This window comes from Orbicella faveolata, unplaced genomic scaffold (genome assembly GCF_042242905.1).
Source record: "Orbicella faveolata isolate gen_17 unplaced genomic scaffold, um_ofav_v1 contig_12, whole genome shotgun sequence".
Classification (NCBI taxonomy): Eukaryota; Metazoa; Cnidaria; class Anthozoa; order Scleractinia; family Merulinidae; genus Orbicella; species Orbicella faveolata.
The window spans coordinates 31,238,697-31,256,972 of NW_028301539.1; the positions used below are offsets into that span (position 1 = coordinate 31,238,697).

Here is an 18,276-nt window from a genome sequence, read left to right on the forward strand (position 1 = left end):
GAGAAGTAAACTCATATCTGGGAATCTCACATTTGGTTAACGTTGTACCAGCAAATTGTAAGAAAAATTACAAAACCAAGAAAAAGATATCAGGAACTTTGGAGATACAATGTAGTTCAGTCTCAAATTTTCTTGGATGAACTACGTGGACAGTCCAGTAATACTGCTTCATCACCCTCTTTTCCTTTTGTGTCACTCGCCTTAACCCCTTTCGCGCCACCTACGCTCTCGAAATGAAAATCTTGGCATCTATCACGACTATCCCACTGGTTCTCACTTCCAGGGTCAATTTTCAGTTATTTTAGCAATCTGGTGGGGAAAGGAACGCATCCTGGTCCCAAAGGTTTTCTTCGGTTTCTCTTCTACCAGAGGCGAAAAGGGTTCACGCTTTGCGACGATTGTGACTCCTGAAGAAAAATAAGTAAAAGTTTGGGACGAGGGGGTTGCACTCTTTTCAGTCCCTTTTCTCCTTGCCGTCCTCGGGCGGATGTCCCAAGGGGCCGCACTCAGTGAGTTATCCTTTTAATTCCCATCAGCGGTGGAGATTTGCCGTTTATGGCATTGGCTTGACGTTCACGTACACCTCAAAGGTACCGAAGTTTAGCGCGCCTTTCATGACCTTTTAAACGCGCTCAGCATTTTCTACAGGCACTCGGTTTCTCACGAATCTTCTATAATTTACGTACATAAGTGAACATGTTTTACAAGATCAAATACAGAATTATCTAAAAGTATACGACTGCTAGTGTACAAGTACAATGTATTACAACAATGAAAAATACAGTTCTCATTCACGTTTTCCCCCGCGTTTTCATAAACGTGAAAATTGCTCACAAAGCTCCATTGAGGCCATTTTTTGGAGCCTCGTTTCTAAGCTAAATGGATATTTTGAGATATTTCAAATTAAAAAAGCTAAATGAAAGCTACTCGTCTAGAAAGGTTATCGTAATCGAATTCATAAAACATCTTAAGGACTCGTATCAACCGATAGCACTCGCCACTTGTCCCTTGATGTGATACCAAAAACTGGTCTGGGTCTGGTCCATGGACTGCTGGCGGGAAAAATTACTTGACATAAGCCTGGACAGACTTGTTAGACGGTAAGTACGTTATATGAAAGCCGAGCTAGGGAGGCGCCCTACTTCTGGATTTCCCCTTGAAATTCCCCCAAAAAGTGATTATTTTGAAAACAGCAAAACTACCCAAAGTCAGACTGGATTTTGCCCGCCGTAGCTTTTCTTTTTTAGGTGCCTCGATTTTTAATTTATTGCCTTTAAGTTTAAGAAACGTTAATTCTAGAGTTTTATTTAGGAAAGCCTTGGACGATTATTACTTGTAATTTCTATTGTATTTTTAACGGTTTTTAATATGTATCTTATTTTATATATCTTAATAATTCTTGCTTATTAGTTTTTAATTCTTAGCAGGACCCCGTTGATAACAGTACTTTGTACTGAAGGGTTATCCTGAGGAAATATTCGATTATTATTATTATTATTATTGTTATTGTTATTGTTATTGTTATTGTTATTGTTATTGTTATTGTTATTGTTATTGTTATTGTTATTGTTATTGTTATTGTTATTGTTATTGTTATTATTATTAACTGTAAAACTTCCTGGGTAAGAGTCAGGTCCCTACATTTGTTTTACAACTGATGACCTAACTTTTTTAGTGTTTTGTTTTTGTTGTTTTTTGCAGGATGGAACAGGTTGAATAATTAAATAGTAAGATAGTATTACTTTTCAGCCAGAAGAGACACCAATCTTACACCTATTGCTTATAAATAAGACTTAGATTTAAAATTATAAAATTACGTCCGTAGTGCACAGTTGTCCTACGTTCTTTTCCTATCATTCTGCTCAGCTGAAACCATGCTGATTACAGCTTGCTATTCACAGACATCCCAGCCTCATTCAGAAGACAATCCTGGCCGGTAAAACGGGTTTAGCTCTACTTTTACCATACTGTAAATCAGTACTACAGAGCCAATGAGGGTGCCTTTCATTTTGTGATCATCCGTGGCAGTCTGTGAAAGTCTACAGACATGAGCTTTCAATCCCACTTTCCATCTTGCATACTAAATTAGTACTGTGGAGATGATTTTATTTGATGTGACAATCCAGCATGGAAGTCCAATGGCACCTGTAGCATTCAGAAAAATAATAAAAAAAATAATTGTAATAACAAAGAGTTGTCATGTATCAAGAAAACCTACCAGTGAGAGTTTTCCTACTAAAGTGCAGCTGACTGACTGACTACTAGGACAGCTTGAAATCTAGCAAATGAGCATGTAATTATTCCAACTGCCTATTTGATATGGATCATACAAAAAACAAAATAAAGTTGCCAGGTAATTTACACGTCTCATACAGATGTCAGGCCTTACTTTCAAGGACCAGTACAATATTCAAAGACTTTTTAAAGGACAATTCAGCAATATTCATATATGTTATTGGCCGGCTGGGAGGTCCGTATAGTGAGTGAGTGCCCGAGGTCACAGTTTTTCACTATACGGACCGACCCTAAGCCGGACAATAACATGTTTATCTTTTTTTCTTGCGGTAAATTGGCTTACTAGTGGGTTTGTTTTCGCGGCTTTGTCATTGAATTGGCTTACGCGCCGTCTGCAGACTCTGCAAACCATTCGTAAAAAATCTAACGAGAGAACGGGCGAGTAACTCAGATACTAGACAAAGAAAGATGTATTAAAGAACAGATTTATACCGCACTACTTTATGTTAGTCGCATTTAGTTCACCATTTAAGTTCTCCAAAAGTGTTTTTCCGGTGTGAAATTTCGTGCAAAGGTTGAAGGTCTACTACAAAAACAATTTCTGTCAGTCGTTGCGAATCACTCCAAATCAGACTTTTCTACCGTAAATTGAGTAGCAGGTAGCGAGGAAATTCGTGAAGTGTATTCCACAGAAATTCTCTCAAATCCGGCAACGATCGGAGAGGTAAACTCGACTGAAATTGACTCATTTTGTACTTAAAATTGTACAGAGAGAGACAGGCAGGATTACGCGCCATTACAGCGCCGAGCTACAAACAGCCAAACAAACTTTCACAACTTCAAAAAACTCAATTGAATTTACTTACAGTGACTTTCCTTGCCATTTAAAGGTGAATAGAAATAAACTTGCGTTGATTAATCGGCTATGGAAGTGTAAAATGGGCAAAAGATTGACGATTACCGCTAATTCGTTCACGGAAATAGATCAACTCGACGGATTCCGCCCGCTGTGGCGGTCCGGATGAGAAAATTCCACCCGTTCCGGGAACCAATCAGATTGCAGGATTTGTTGAATTCCGCCCGCTCACGAGCTGAGAAGAAGATAAAAGAACTTATTTCCCTCAGAATCACATGCAAAGATTGCTTTGGTGGAGGGGGGAAGAAAGGGGGAAAGGGCAGAAGATACAGAATACTGAAGACCCCATTGAAAGTCGGTTTACCTTGGTTTCAACTGTTTAAAAAACATTCAAGAAATTTGTATAATTGTCCTTTCATTGATTTCTTGAGCATTTAATAATAAAATCCAGGGATACATGGTTACTTATTTATGGTAGTGTTCAGTGGACTTCTGATTACCACAATCACATCCTATGAAGGAAGTCCAAGCATCCCTACCTGGGAAGTAAAAATTATACTCCTTGCAGCTTCAAGTTACTGACACCAGATAAAAATGCCAGCATTGGTGGGCCAATTGGGTTGAATGGACACTTCACCTTTTACATCACTTTTTAGTCAACACTTACCAGTTATGCCAGTTGGGAAAGCCAGAATACTGTTCAGTGGATGGAACCACTCTGCAGGTAACACTACTACAGGGTCTTCCCTGTATGTGAAGAGAAATGCCATGTGGCAGACAGCCTAGAAATAAGATGAAACAAATGAGAAAAAACATAAATTAGTAAAAGTTACTGCAAGAAAAAAAAAATACACTGACAACAGCCAGTAGGTAAGGATGATAAACTACTAAGCAACTGCAAGAACTAGATACCTCCATGATTTCCGTTTAATCAATAACTCCCAGTATCATAAAAAGTGATATCATGTTTAATTAAACAAATAAATATAAAGCATTACTTAAGCCTTTACCAACCCAGTAGCTGGTCTGTGCAGTGGTGATATCTCAGGCATTATTCAATATGATTAAGTCTGTAATTATGTCCAAGGTGGCAGCAGATCTGAAGATTGTAGTAGTGGAAAGCAACTGGGAGTATTGAAGCTTTGATTCCCATCACCCTCCCCAAACTCTGTCAGCTTGCACTCAGCTAAATGTTTTCTAATGCCCAAAATACTCCTAGGTGGCTAGATTTTGCCATTCTATTGAGTCTGGTCTCTGTTTAGAGGCTGTGGCTAATAATCAGTTCATCCTAACCAAGGCTTGAAACTGCACTGCTTTCAGATGCAGGGTCCAGTGTGCTCTGACTAGCTATTTGACTGTCATGCTTTAAACTTGCATTACTTCAGTCATTATAGTATTAAACTTCAGTCACAGTTCAATCCTTCAATCTCAAACTTTCAAGGAATTAAAAAAGAGAGGGGTGGAGAGAGTGGGGGCCATAGCAAATAACCGAAAAAGCATATCCAAGGGTAAATGATTTGACTTGTGCATCGCAGGGAGGTTAAGATAGCAAGGTCTAACTGTACCTTGCTTAAGGTTGGCTGCAAAGAAATTCCCACAAAAATTCAATGTGAAAATGATCACACTAACCAGGATTCCCATAAAAATTGCTGTTAGTATTTTCCGTCTCCTTGATACCTTCCCACCTCTTTGCTTCACTGAGAGAATAATATTTAATGGTTAGTAACAATATGCTATAGTTATTGTAATGGCCCTTAGAATTGTGGATTCACATCTGGAAAGATCTATCCATGAACAAAACCATCAATTTGTTCTCAGTAGACAATGTTAACTGTATATCAAAGCTGAATTTTCCAAAAGAAATAAGAAAACATGTTCTCCGTGTTTCTATCATGGAAGTTTGGGAGAACTAAAAAAAAACTGTGGAAGCACTCGCCTGTCGACTCAGGTTCTCACATCATTTCTCGTTCTCCCAAACTTGCACCCCTGTTTTCATAACTTGATAGAAACACAGCACATGTTTTCTATTTCTTAAAACGTACTATGTATTTGATTTTTTCCTGAACAGGTAATGATTACCAACATACTTTAATTACCAAATACGGACACGAACATTATTGCATTACCTAACTGGGAGAGCTCTTCACTTAACTTGTTTATCTGCCTTTGAAGTCGCATATATCGAGCAAACTCATCCTAAAAAGATTCAAATTAAAGTAAAATGTTAACTTAAATATCACTTTTGATTTTCTTTTATCCTTATAATAAAATGTACAGTACATACTATAAACTTCTGAAAGTAACATGAACCCTCACTACTTTTAGAATTAGCAGCCTTTGGGGCTCACTAATTTCAGGGGGTTGTTACTTTTGGGGGTTTGTGAGTTTTTACTTTTGAAGAGCAAAAAACATTATTTGATATTGATGCCGGCAAGCTCTTTCTCCGAAATGAGAGATGGAAACTCGAAACAAAACATTTGTTCAAAAACGACATAAAATTTGTCATTCCAGTTTCATGGTCTCTTCAAGTCTACAAGTGTTGTCAGTTGTAGGGATGAGTTGTTCAAGTTTCTCTCAGCGTTCTTTTCTGAGCCCTTTAACTCCTTTCTTTACAGTGATATCATAGGAACAAGGAATCTCCATTGCTCTTCCTTGCACCCACACACCCTCAGGTACACTCCTGCTTTGACCGGGTATGCAGAATGATATATTGGTATTATTTTGTAGCAATGGCTTGTGTAGAACTTTGGCAAACCTAAATCCGGTACATGGCCTACCGGTAAATCAGTTGCATCATATTCGCTGCCATTTGTGCTTGTTATCTTTACCACTATTGTGTGATGTAAATGATCTTTTGAAAGTTCCGGAGGGTCACTACTTTCCGGTCACCCCAAAACACAGACCACGCAGACTGCAGACCGCAGACTGCGGACCATGCAGACCATGCAGACTGTACAGACTGAGTACCGGTATGTTTTTTTCTTATTCTTGTTTTTGCATTTACTTTTGACATGCATTTTGTTTTGGCTCTCGCCACAAGATAGTGTTCAGTTATATATCAGAGTGTTTGTTCTTATCACCATTTATGCACACTCAGGCACTAGGCTGCGCCAGCTCGGTATGTGACTGTTGACTCAATAAATGAGCGCGCTATAGACTTTGTAAGGGAAACTCCCTTTAGTTCTAAATATACTTAAGTAAAGTTATTTTAAAATGTAGAAATAAACTTCACTTGTAATGTAATGTAACACGTAAGATGTACATTTTCTACTGTTGGTGTACCAAATGTAATTCCAAATGGCTGTTGGAATGTTACCATGATCATGCCAAAAAAGCCGAGTGCATGTAAAGATTACAGAAAAACGACTATCGTTTGAAATTCTTTGTGCAATACGGTTACCGTGACGAGTTCATGTGATGGTAAATTTATCTGGCCGTATGGCAGTGGGGTTTTTATGGTGATTTAGACTAAGAGAGGTCCCTCTTTCGGTTGGTCCATCGTGCATGATGTGAAAGCAATCCGGGCAGAAGTAATTGCGCACAGAATTTTTTTCCTTGAGGTTTGTTTACGGTCACGCTCAATGGACTAAGCTAAGGGAAGGAGGGAATACTTGCAGTCTAATGAGTATGGTATGTTGCTTTGTGATGCAAAGGTAATTTTTGGGACGATGTTGCTTTGATTCAGCGTCCTTGCTTCATTTATGAGGAGAAACAAACACCACAGAAATTGCAAAAACAAGAAGAACAACAAATTGAATGAAAGAAATGAAACTGCAAACCACAAACACGTTTAAAATAGTAGCAATTTGCATACATTAAAATAAATGTATGGAAGAACACCCTATGTTGAGGTTAGTGAAGTTTATTTCTATGTTTTATTTTGGTATATTTAGGACTAAAGGGAATTTCCCATACAAAGTCTATCAATCGTGGTCGGGGTCTATTTAATCAACAGTCAGATGATGAGTTTGTGCAGCCTGTGGATAAATAACAAACTGTCAGATATATTGAACACATTTTGTAACTAGAACCGAAAAGGTGCGAGTCAAGTGTTAGACAAAAAAGTACTCAGTCTGCATGGTCTGCACAGTCTGCATGGTCTGCACGGTCCGCAGTCTGCAGTCTGCAGTCTGCATGGTCTGCGTTTTGGGGTGACCACTATTTTCGGGGGCTCGCTACTTTCGGTATTTATTAGCGGCCACATTTCTTTGACGTTACTTTCGGGGGATCGTTACCTTCGAGGGGTCGTTACTTTCGGAAGTTTACGGTATACATGTAGATATGATATACAGGTACAATTCAAGTTCATGCACAACCCATTTACATTCTCTTCAGCGTAGAATCTTTTAGTCTTCAAGACCAACCGCTGTCCAAACTTAAGAGATCTTAAGAGTGGCGAGAAGCCAGCCTAAGACGTTAGCCACTGACTAAAAAAATTGTTAACAACATAGATACGCTACCTGTGCACTTATCCTCAGTTGTTCACTTTTCAGTTGCATGATTGTGCCTCTCAAATGTTGCTGATTTTGTTCTTCACCCGTCCGGACGCCTGGCAACTTTGAGCAGCAACGAATGAACGATAAAACAAGAATGTTACAAGCTCTTACTCTCGAAATACATCAAATAAATAAAGTTATAACCCACAAAGACAAATTTCTTACCCACTCAGCAAGTAATCTGGACGTCTTATAAAGAATCCTCATCAGAAAAACATATAAAAACACAAACACCACCATTGAGATCGCCATTTTGTTTTTATGCTTTTGCCCAGTCTTTACCGTGACTTTCCTCGGCCCCAGCTCCCTTACAGAACCACGGCCACACTTTCGCGCGCAAATTTCGATGTGGTGACTGAACCATGGAAAGTTTTTTTGACTGAAAATGTTGTAAAATGGCAGTGGAAATGAGCACGAACTACTAATCAATTTCATTTCATTTCTTCTTGTGGATTACCGCTCTTGTTAGTCTAAACTAAGGCCAAACAAACACGCAAAACACGTCCCTTAAACATGGCTCTCAAGTAGGCGTTTAATTAAGCCAGGTCTTGTACGTCAATCATTCCTGTCGAATCAGGTCATAGGATAGCTTTTTCTTTTAAATACAAGGAAACAAACGTAATGGGGGTCAGTTAGTGAGACGGACACGCGGATAGAGCGGAGGAGTTTTAAGAGCCCCTTTCACGGTTACCTTTGCTCATTTGCATTACAATAAAGTCTAGCATGTATATGAGATAATTTCGGGTTATTTTGTAGTTTTAGCCCGAAATTGCCTCGCATCCACGTTGGATTACATTGTAATGCAAATGAGAAAAATTAATCGTGAAAAAGGCTATTTCGTGATTCGCGTCATGTTATTTACATCAGTCAGGGTATAACAACGTTGGATTATCATTTATTAGCAATAGTGTCTTGCCTGCATGCGGTCCCTTTAAATCACATAACGTCACAGAGAATCCAAATAACTTTTACTAAAGTTCTTTTCCGCTGGATGAAGCTTGCAGTTTTAGGGCCACTGTCCAAGGAAGGCGTTTAATGTTGTCAAAAATATTTTGCAGTCACCGCGTGGACTCTTAGTAAGGTAAAAATGAGCTTTTGGAAAGTTGTAATCATTAATGCATACACGTTTGCTAGGTTTTAGAGAACTATGCCGCTTTATATTTGAGAAATGTGAAAACTTTAAAGGGAGTTAAATGGGTACTCTGTTGATCCTCTTTGGCGAAAGATTTAGCAGAATATTGGGCTTATCAAACTTGGGCTTAATTACAAGTTCAATTTTGCTTGCTAATATTCTTTTTTCGTTGGATTGAATATTCAATCTTTGTAGTGTTAGGCATCTTGCGACAAAAACATTGTTGTAGAAATTTCACAACGGCAAGTTTCCGAGTCAATGGACGGGATATCAGCAGTTTATGATTTAAATCTATCTGCAAAGCAACAATGCTAAATCTCTGGATATGAGTTCAACAAACCAATTACTTGTTTTTCTGACTAATAATTCAGTTCCAAAGCCGCGGAATAATTTCTTTGCCTTTGCGACTTAATAAGCGTTTTGTTTACTTTTCAAGGCAATTTAAAAAAGGCCTTTATTTAAAATGTATTTACATTCTTTCGTAGTGCTGATCTTTGCATGAAGTCCCTAATTTCTCAATATTCAATTTAATAACTTGCCGAATGTTAAACAGCCATTCGTTAGATTCGCCAAAGGTTATAAGGACATAAAGAATGAAAAATTTAACTTGATTACTCCTAGTTATAAAATGTTTTGAAGCTCATCGAGAAAAGATAAACATGTTATCTGAAGTAAATACGTATTGTTCAGCCATTCGACTGTAGTTTTCACACCTTATTACTTTTTTTTTTTTTTTTTTTAATTTTTCGCTTAGGCCTTAGTCCAACTTGCAACCAGGTCGTAACAGTTATTTTAATACTCGCGGCGAATAAAGATGTCACATTTTAATCTTCATCGTTTCCATTATAGGCAGTCATGATCACGCATGTACTTCTCGGGATTCTCACTTTCTTTTGGCCTACATACCTCACAGCTGCTTACAGTGATCACATTAAAATGATATCAAGCCGTCATGATTTGGGTAGGTCGATTCTTTTAAAATAATTGAATTACTGCCCCCCTCCCCCCCGGAAGGCTTTAAAGACAACATAAATAATAATAATAATAATAATAATAATGATAATGATAATGATGATAATGATGATAATGATGATAATGATGATAATGATGATAATGATGATAATGATGATGATAATAATAATAATAATAATAATAATAATAATAATAAAAACATTTCAAATCTTTTACTCGTTTTTAAGGTTAGTTAAAAAAAAAGCCCTAACTAATTTTAGTTCGGATATATTTTTACTGAGTTAGGTGCTTTTCTCGCAGTCGGTCAACATTGCCGCCCTAAACAAAATATAGCTAGTCGGAAATAGAAAATAAGTGATCTTTCTCCTTTGTTGATTATCCACTCGTAGAATTTTCGCATACAGTCTGTAACTTTCTTTTGGTTATTTTTAGGTCTGAAAGATGTTGCTAGGGAAAAACATGTGTTGTCAGGTATATATTAAATGTTTCATGGACCTTGAAATGATCATTCCTAGTAGAGGCGTGCTTAATGAGCTACTTTTGATTTCAAAACTTCTTTTGTGGTTTATAATGCTTGATGTTCAATAGCGGTTATAATGATTTGCAGAGAAATCGCTTAATTTATATCGTAAAAATGTTCGTCGATAGCACAAAGATTTTCAAACGCTTATAGAGCTCTTGGGACTTGTATTTTTGGGAAAATTCTCTCTGAATGCAGAAGTCAGTATACATATACTGACTTTTATGTCGATTTGTGACAAGACTAGGTAACCTGGGTCAAATACTGAATATTTAATTTTAATATAGTAACGAGACACTCCTTAAATTCAACAAGCCAATCTCTAGTCTTGTCATAGATCTGCATTGATCAAAAAGGGCAATTTTAAAACAATGAACTTGGAATATTTTCTAACACTATCTAATCTACAGATAACCCTTGCCCAATGAAATACACCAAGATTGGTTGCTATAACGACAAGAAAAAGGCATCCAAGAGAGCTATGGGAGATCTGTTGTTCCAAGATCGAAAAAAAGGGAAATCGTTCAGTGGTCAGAAGATAGACTGGGATCACTGGGACACTTACTTACCTGAGTGAGTATCAGTAATGCCCTCTACCTGAAATATGCTTACCACCTAACTTACTCCTTGCACACTGAGAATCTTCATAAACAGGGACAAGCATATTTGGCATCATGAATTGGTTTAAATTACATCACTACGCTGCACGATTGGCTCGGAAACAAAAAAAACAAAAAAAAACAAAAAAAACAACAACAAAAAAAACCGCGCCTCCGTTTTCTTTCAATCAGAAGTGAAAACCAAAACCAACCGTGACTCACTTGTACACGTTTTCCCGCTCTTTGCGTCAGGTACATGTAATTACTTCGAGTTTTGATTGATTCACTGTATTGTCTGTGTCCTTTGTAATTGGACAATGAACTGCGGCTCATTTGCTCATTCCCTTTGATATTTAGTCTTCGCTTGTGTAAAGTTCAATTTAGCCATATAAGCACGATCTAACCAGAGTTTTGAAATAATGTTCTCAAAGAGATTTGCATGCGCTTTCTAATAACACGGCTTCACTAAACAATTGGTCAACTTTTAGTGACTGGACACGGAAATCCCAATTCCCCGTAAAGAGCTGTTGCAAGCGTCTAACTGCGCATTTTTTTAACATTACAGACCTTATTAACTTGATTTTGTTGTCTTTGTTTTTCTTTGTGCTTTTTCAATTGCCTCTTAGTCTTGTTTGTCGATGTGCGGAAGCTGCAGCCAACAGAGGATTTGTATTCTTTGGGATTCAATTTTACGGTGAATGCTGGAGCAGTGCGGACGCGGCTCAGCATTTTTTCAAGTACCATTCAAACGACAAATGCGTGGACACGGAATACGAAGCATGCGACACTGCTAGTGACAAGGCTTGTGCCGGAGTGGCTCACATGAACTATGTTTATGAAATTGTTCCAAGTAAGAATATGGCGTCTAAAGGCTTGTTTTCTTTAGCGTATAAGAATAATCCTAAGCCGACATGCATAGATGCAGTAAGATGTTGATAATTGGCGCCTTTGTCAGGACAATGATAATCCGTGATAGCTGATTCTCGCCTAACTATCATCAACTAGAAACTCCCAACAATCATCAAACAAGAAACCCCAACAACTTAACATTCCTTGACGTAAAACCGCTACTCGTCAGAGGACATTTCAATACAGGATAGTAAACGCATGGAATTCATTAGATAAAGATTTACAACTGAGCAAAGGTTCAGTAAACTTTAAGAAAAATTTTCAAGCAAAGATGCTTGACGAGTTTTGGAAAAAAGAATAGTGTTACCCTTTTTAATTTATTGTATTTTTTACTGTATTTTTATTATATTTTTATTGTATTTTTATTGTTCACTGAAAAACCCATTTTTTGGGAGTGTGCAATAAAGTTTCGTTCACTCATTCATCAAATATCGTCAACCATCATACCTGTGGTTAAGCGGGAAAAACTATTATCGACTACAATGAAGAATTTGAACAAATTCAAAGTGAATGATAGTCGATGTTAGTGCATGATCGATAGTTGGTGGTCAAACAGAAGCGCATGCTACATCTATCACCGACTACTATCAACTACCATCATGCGCCACGACACGCGAGGTAACATCCGCGGGAGAACTGGATACCATGTCTAAAACTAACTCGAGAAGGATTACCATAAGAATACGGCCCATATAGGAGATGAACTCTCTTACCCTCATCCTCTCTTGAGTTGTGTTGTAACATATTAACAGTATGTATTTTGTTTTAGGTTTCCCAGTCGGAAGTGGTGTGGGGCCTCCAATAAACCCAGAGGAGTACTGAACTGGTCTCCCAAGTGAATCGATCATCATAAGTCGAGAACGAACTAATAAACTTGTTATCAAAAGAGAAAAAAATGTGAAATTTTGTTTCCAGTTTGAAATATTGGTTTATGTCGATGCATCATATAGTCATAATACAACTTATTTCTGTTGCTTCGATGGATAGAGGATATATTAAATTAAAAATGAAGGATATACACCCATTTCTTGACCCCGTCTCACTTCTAGCTTGTTATTTTTCAATTCTTTTCACTCCACACACATTTTTGTACCCGTGTTAGCTACCTCAGTTATCTCACACACTGTTTTTTAAGTTATAAGACAACTTTCTGTCATCAACAACTAAAATGGGAGTAAGGGGTGGGGGGAATGGGGGAGGGGGGGGGGGCAGAACTTCCCGCTTCCCTTACGCACTCCTTTATCTTTCCATCCTGCTCCCGTCCCCTGTGACAGATACGGTACACTGACCTCTAGGGTGTCAGTAAAAACAGACTGCTCTAGGAATATGAATGTAACTTAGTAAACGGCATAAAAGAGAAAAACAAACTAGAGACCTCTGGCTTAGAATCGATAACTGAAAGTTTTCTGACAACAATGTTTGTTTAAAAGAACGAAAAAATTAGCATTAAAATAGTTCAGGATAGATGGATGTCGCTCATGAAGCTGACTGAACTCACGCTGTATGATTCACATCGATCGGTCATAGTTCTTGCCAAAGAGGAAGTATAAGAATTTCAAACTGATAAAAGTGAAAAATATGAACTTTTCTGCTACGAAATTCCATCTCATTTACAAAGGAATTCAAAGCTACTGAAGTACTTTTGAAGTTAAACCTTCTGCGTAAACATCGCTGTTGAGCTTGTTAAGTATTAACAACACTTTATTAAAGCCCATACTTGTGCAAATACGGGTGAGGAAAAAAAAATTCCTGCATAACAAAGCTGTTATCCATCTGGAGTTAAAGAGCTACGGATTAGTTTTGGGTGGTGAGCAGATTCCTTGCCATCGCCTTTAAGACTAACCATCAAATTCTATCCGTTGAAGGCAACCTCTTTGCTGCCATCATCTTGTTGTCAGTGTTGGAAACTTGCAAGTTTGGCTGTAGAAAAGGTAGCTTACATTGATTTTAGTTTGTAGAAAATAAGGCAGAAGAGAAACTTGTAAAGTTATGCAGGTCAATGTTTTGGCACCATCACAATTCCGGTTTTTAGAAGAGATATGAATATACCGATCGTATTATAGATGTAGACAGACTTAAAAGAAACACTGTATTTAGAAATTATAGAATTAAGACGCAAATTATCAAGTTGCATGCGAGAATTTTTTACCATTTACGAAACGTTTTGTTTTCGGCACAGATGCCCAATTTTAACCTCTGACATGGAGGCAATCATTAACTGCATTCTTTGAAAACTAAGTTATTACATTTTCGTTGCCCGCATTCCACTTCGGTTTCTTTTGAACTGGAAAAGCAAAAAAAAAAACATGTCAAACATGTACAATCTTTCATGTGAATTATTTCTTTCTAGAATCATCACGATTGCGAAAAAAATCTGGCTTTGAGTTTTTGCTCAACACGGCAAATAAGAAATTCAAGGCGGTATTTCTGAACTCGTTTCAGCAAAGAAATGAAATTTCAAAGTTACGCAAAGGCGAAAGCGCTGACAGTCCATGTGGAGGTTCTTTTTGATTTACCAGTTCTAACATATAACTAACTCTCTATTTTTGTGTGGAAAATATTAGCTGTCAAAAAGATATTAAACTTTATGATCAGCTCGCATATATTTGATTTTCAAAGTAAACAACCGGAATTTTTCTAAATGGCCGCTGCGTATAATGTAATGAAAATGTATGGCTGTTAAAGATTTCGGTGTGATACTTGTAGTTTGATAATGCATAAGAATTGAGTGAATGCTTCAATTTTTTGGCACAAGGATTTCCGACTTGGAACACTGGCTTTTAATTTTTCGTGTCACAAGTATGTTTACTTTTATAGAGGGTTTAAATTATTGACTTTCTCAGAACCGGGACTTTAACTTTAAATGCTCTTTTTAAAGATGCATATTTTAAACATTCTCTTCAATTATGATCCGCTGCAAATTTTGCATGTACTGAGGTTTTAGTGTTTTCGCGAACAATCAAAGACCTTGAAGCTTTTTTCGCGGCCTTTTTAACGCATTACAAAACTGTGAATTCCTTAATAATTATATTCACTTGCAATCCATTAATGGATGAATGAAACAAAAGCGTAATAGCTATAGCTTAGCATAGTAACCTTCCGAGAAAGCTTTTCAAAAGTCCATTACTTGGAGTGGGACCATAACTCACTTAGGGTCCCAAAGAATGATAGTGCGATATGAGGAATTTTCTTGGGTTAGCATTTTTTTTGTGTCTGTGTCTTTGGACTTCTGGGGGTTGATAAAAGACGTAATTAAGTTGTGCGGTGAATTGAATAAGTCTCATTGAAAAACGTAACCGACACGCAAACCACAATAGACCTGTTTTACGCTGAAGAGAACTGGGGACTTGAGGATGACGTTATGAGCAGTTGCTATGGACAGTCCTAAGTTTGATTTCAACCTAGTAAGGATGCATTTTGGTCCTCCCAATTTGGCCTAATTTGCAACTCACCGGAACTTAACCAGCATACTTGAATCCACCCCGCCCCCTCCCCCGGGTCAATGCTGAGCATTTCAATGGTTGTCTTTGTCTCTACCCAAACAGAGTGAGGATAACCTTGGGAAAAAATCAGGAAGCTTCCAGACAATAAAATCCCTATCATCTGATGTTGATAGATAGACTTCAACGCTACAATCTCAAAATTGGTTTCTGTCGCTAAAGATCACTGATCATCTGACCGATCGATATTATATTTATTTGTCTCTGCAGACAACAAGATGCGTACATCCTTTGTATGTTTCTTGTTGCTTATCAGCGTCTTGGTGATGGAAGCTAAATCTGTATCCATGAAAAAAGGTAAGATCACAAGAGGAAGAGACTAAAGCTAAGATTACGTCAACATCAGACCAGCATTTCACGAAGCTTCCCGCGGTTTTCAAGGAGGTGGGAGGGGGGTGGGCACCTAATGATTAGCGGGCTAGACTCAAGATTGAGTTGTCCAGGTTCGAGCCATCGATGGCCGGGGAGTGTTGAGGCGTGTTGGGTGAAGCGCCGCTCTGACAGACCATTTCTCTACAAGGTGTATATATGAGTACCGACGAATTAAATGCTGTGAATATCTTTGCCCTGATCCCATCTGACGAGCCAACTGTTAAGCGACCGTGTTTCTCACAAAAAATTATGATCTATACTTGCTCCTCTAAAAGAAAGTAGACGACGAATAACTGAACAAAGGGTCCTTATCGTTCCATTTAGCTTACGTTTCTTTTTTGCCTTTCTTTTCAAGAATACAAAACGGACCTCGAAGACCTTGAAGAAACGATACAAGATCTGAGAGAAAAAGGTAAGCAAAAAGACAATAAATTGACTACTAACGATACTCGCTAGGTCTGCACCGTTAAAATCAGGGCTAGCGGTTACAAGCTTGATGGAGGGGGAATATAGAAAAGAAGCTTTCTGAGTAGTGAAAAGCGTAGTTGTTTTGTCAACAAGTATCCACTGAATCGCAATTTGAACAACTGGGCCCAGAATTTTTGATTGAAAGACCGTCAGTGATGAGGAAAATCTTAGCTTCAGGAAATTGTAGAACACTTCGAAGGGAAACCCTGCTCTACGATGGAATTTCCATGCCATTTGTTCTTTTCTTAGCCTTTATTTTGCCGATATTTGCGAGGATAGGTTAGTGACAATAAAGGTGGATATGAACTACTTAAGCCGTTTTCTTACATTTCGCTCAATACACTCACCGATTAAGAACGTTGTTATTGACGCACGCATTTTCGTTTTTTCTCAGAAATGAATGTCAACCGAGGTAATTCAGAAGATACTTTCCAAAAGAAATTGGACGCTCTAACCGAGGAAGGTATGGCATAGCTTAACTGGCCTTAGGGATGACGTAATGACACATTTGTTTAAGCCGTTTTGATAACAACGGAACCAACCAACCAACCAACCAGATTGTATTAATTTTTGTCGCGACCCATAGATATGTATTTCATAACTTACTTTTCAATTTCTTTTGATGTTTTTACGCTTACTAGAAAAACTGTTGGACATTCTCTTGCCAACGATGCAAACATGCTAAATTATCAGCCAATCAAGCAGATACAAAACAAAAACCAAACGCTTTGATTTTAATTACGCGGATCGGTGACGCTTACTTCCAATTAAGTGGGCAAGTGGGACGCTGTACGTTTTCTCGCGCTTGCAACGCGGGTTGCATATTTTCCCGAGCTTGGTGCGAACTGCAGATTTGTGAGGGTATGCTTTACAACACAAATTAGAGAACCATTGTTCAACTTATAGGCCCGACGAGCTCTTATTGATTTTTCCATAAACCAGGCCTTAAAGCATGAACACCAAGAGTGGACCCCTCATCCTGTCTTGAGTAGACATGGGTGCTTTTCAATGAGGGGGGAGGACTGGAGAGGCTAATATATATAGTCAGAGTGCATATAAAGAAACAAAGTGGGCTCAAATAATAATTGAGAGCAGTCCAATAACATATGTTTGCAAAATAAGTCTGGTTGATTAGAAATTTAAGAGTGCCAAGTTTTACTTTGTGATTTTTTATCATGACGTATCAACAAGGTAATCTTTTATTGAGGAGTGTGAGACTTATTACGAGGGGGGAGTGGGGTAGGTTAAAGAGTGGGGACTATATTAACAGAGCTTAAGGAATACCGTTACTGAATTTTGCTGTCTCAATATATTGTACGCATGTGCGGTGTTTTATTTTTCAGAATCTGATCCTGCAAGTGGTACTGGTGAAATTAATCCTGAAGAGTATTAGCCAGGAATACTAGTTGGTGGAAGACAGAAGACTCTGCATTTATAAAAGTATACAGTTAGCCATTTGTAATACAATGTATGTTCATATAACTTAGGTGAGGAAGCTTTTTGAATAGGTCAGTTGCTACAGCAATTCAATTGTACAATGTATAGTGATGGATTACTTTACTATTAACCAAATGTGCGTTTTTTACACCTGCATGGTTAGCCTGTGAACAGGCTCCGGCTGGAGAAACTGGCCGAGAGTGAAGTGGCCAAGGGGAGAACGGGGTAGGGGTTGTGGCGTCTCTCCTCTCTCTTCTATTCTCTTTCTTCCCGCTTTCTCTTCGCCCATCCCCGACTAGAGGGCCTGTTCACAGGCTACTTCATGGTTGGAATGAAACACAAGAGGACAGTCTCTCTTCATTAATAATCTTTATATCGGCAAAACAAATCATATTGTTAACCCGAAATTTGTTATGCACTATAATCAAACTTCTAAGCTGACCTAATTTTCAGTTATGTTTTTTTTCTACCGTTGCCGAATATTTCATCAAAGAACAAGAACGGCATTTTATTACCAGAAGCAATGAGTTCATCTAAATTATGTAACTTTGATGTCGAGAGCTTACGTCTTCACTGTACAGTAAGATGGTATACATATTAGTATTCGTTTAGTATGTAACGCCATGTTATTTTTTCGCGTGTATAATGTACGTCTTTCTGAGTTAGCTGATTAGTTACCTTTTTACTTCACTCTCATTCAATTCTACGGTTGGTGTATCTCCCGGTAAAAATGTCGTGTCTATGTAATAAAATGTATTATTTTATCGCACACACATTCTC

The 18,276-nt window shown here is 38.0% G+C and overlaps 2 protein-coding genes and 1 long non-coding RNA gene across 5 annotated transcripts; 2 read left to right on the top strand and 1 right to left on the bottom strand.

The window, feature by feature from the left end:
* Positions 1–656: 656 nt before the first annotated feature.
* LOC110040206 (guided entry of tail-anchored proteins factor 1-like) lies at positions 657–8,081 on the bottom strand. 2 transcript variants are annotated; one of them, XM_089277970.1, is made up of 7 exons: positions 7,753–8,081; positions 7,552–7,647; positions 5,218–5,287; positions 4,721–4,788; positions 3,759–3,873; positions 3,197–3,326; positions 1,982–2,145 (listed from the first exon to the last, which is right to left on the bottom strand). In XM_089277970.1, the coding sequence occupies exons 1-6, from the start codon at positions 8,020–8,022 to the stop codon at positions 3,208–3,210; spliced, it is 738 nt and encodes a 245-aa protein (XP_089134096.1). In that variant the 5' UTR covers positions 8,023–8,081; the 3' UTR covers positions 1,982–2,145; positions 3,197–3,207. The 2 variants fall into 2 exon arrangements, with proteins under 2 accessions (XP_020601061.2, XP_089134096.1); XM_020745402.2 differs by lacking the exon at positions 3,197–3,326 and having other exon boundaries at positions 657–2,145; positions 7,753–8,069.
* Positions 8,082–8,331: 250 nt separating this feature from the next.
* Positions 8,332–12,743, top strand: LOC110040189 (uncharacterized). 2 transcript variants are annotated; one of them, XM_020745383.2, is made up of 6 exons: positions 8,332–8,668; positions 9,569–9,680; positions 10,124–10,162; positions 10,622–10,784; positions 11,437–11,660; positions 12,489–12,743. In XM_020745383.2, the coding sequence occupies exons 2-6, from the start codon at positions 9,575–9,577 to the stop codon at positions 12,539–12,541; spliced, it is 585 nt and encodes a 194-aa protein (XP_020601042.2). In that variant the 5' UTR covers positions 8,332–8,668; positions 9,569–9,574; the 3' UTR covers positions 12,542–12,743. The 2 variants fall into 2 exon arrangements, with proteins under 2 accessions (XP_020601042.2, XP_089134133.1); XM_089278007.1 differs by lacking the exon at positions 8,332–8,668 and having other exon boundaries at positions 9,424–9,680.
* Positions 12,744–13,432: 689 nt separating this feature from the next.
* LOC149117546 (uncharacterized) lies at positions 13,433–18,265 on the top strand. The gene is made up of 5 exons (XR_016203807.1): positions 13,433–13,650; positions 15,430–15,516; positions 15,947–16,003; positions 16,454–16,522; positions 17,403–18,265. It is a non-coding gene; the product is annotated as an uncharacterized LOC149117546 (long non-coding RNA).
* Positions 18,266–18,276: the final 11 nt, after the last annotated feature.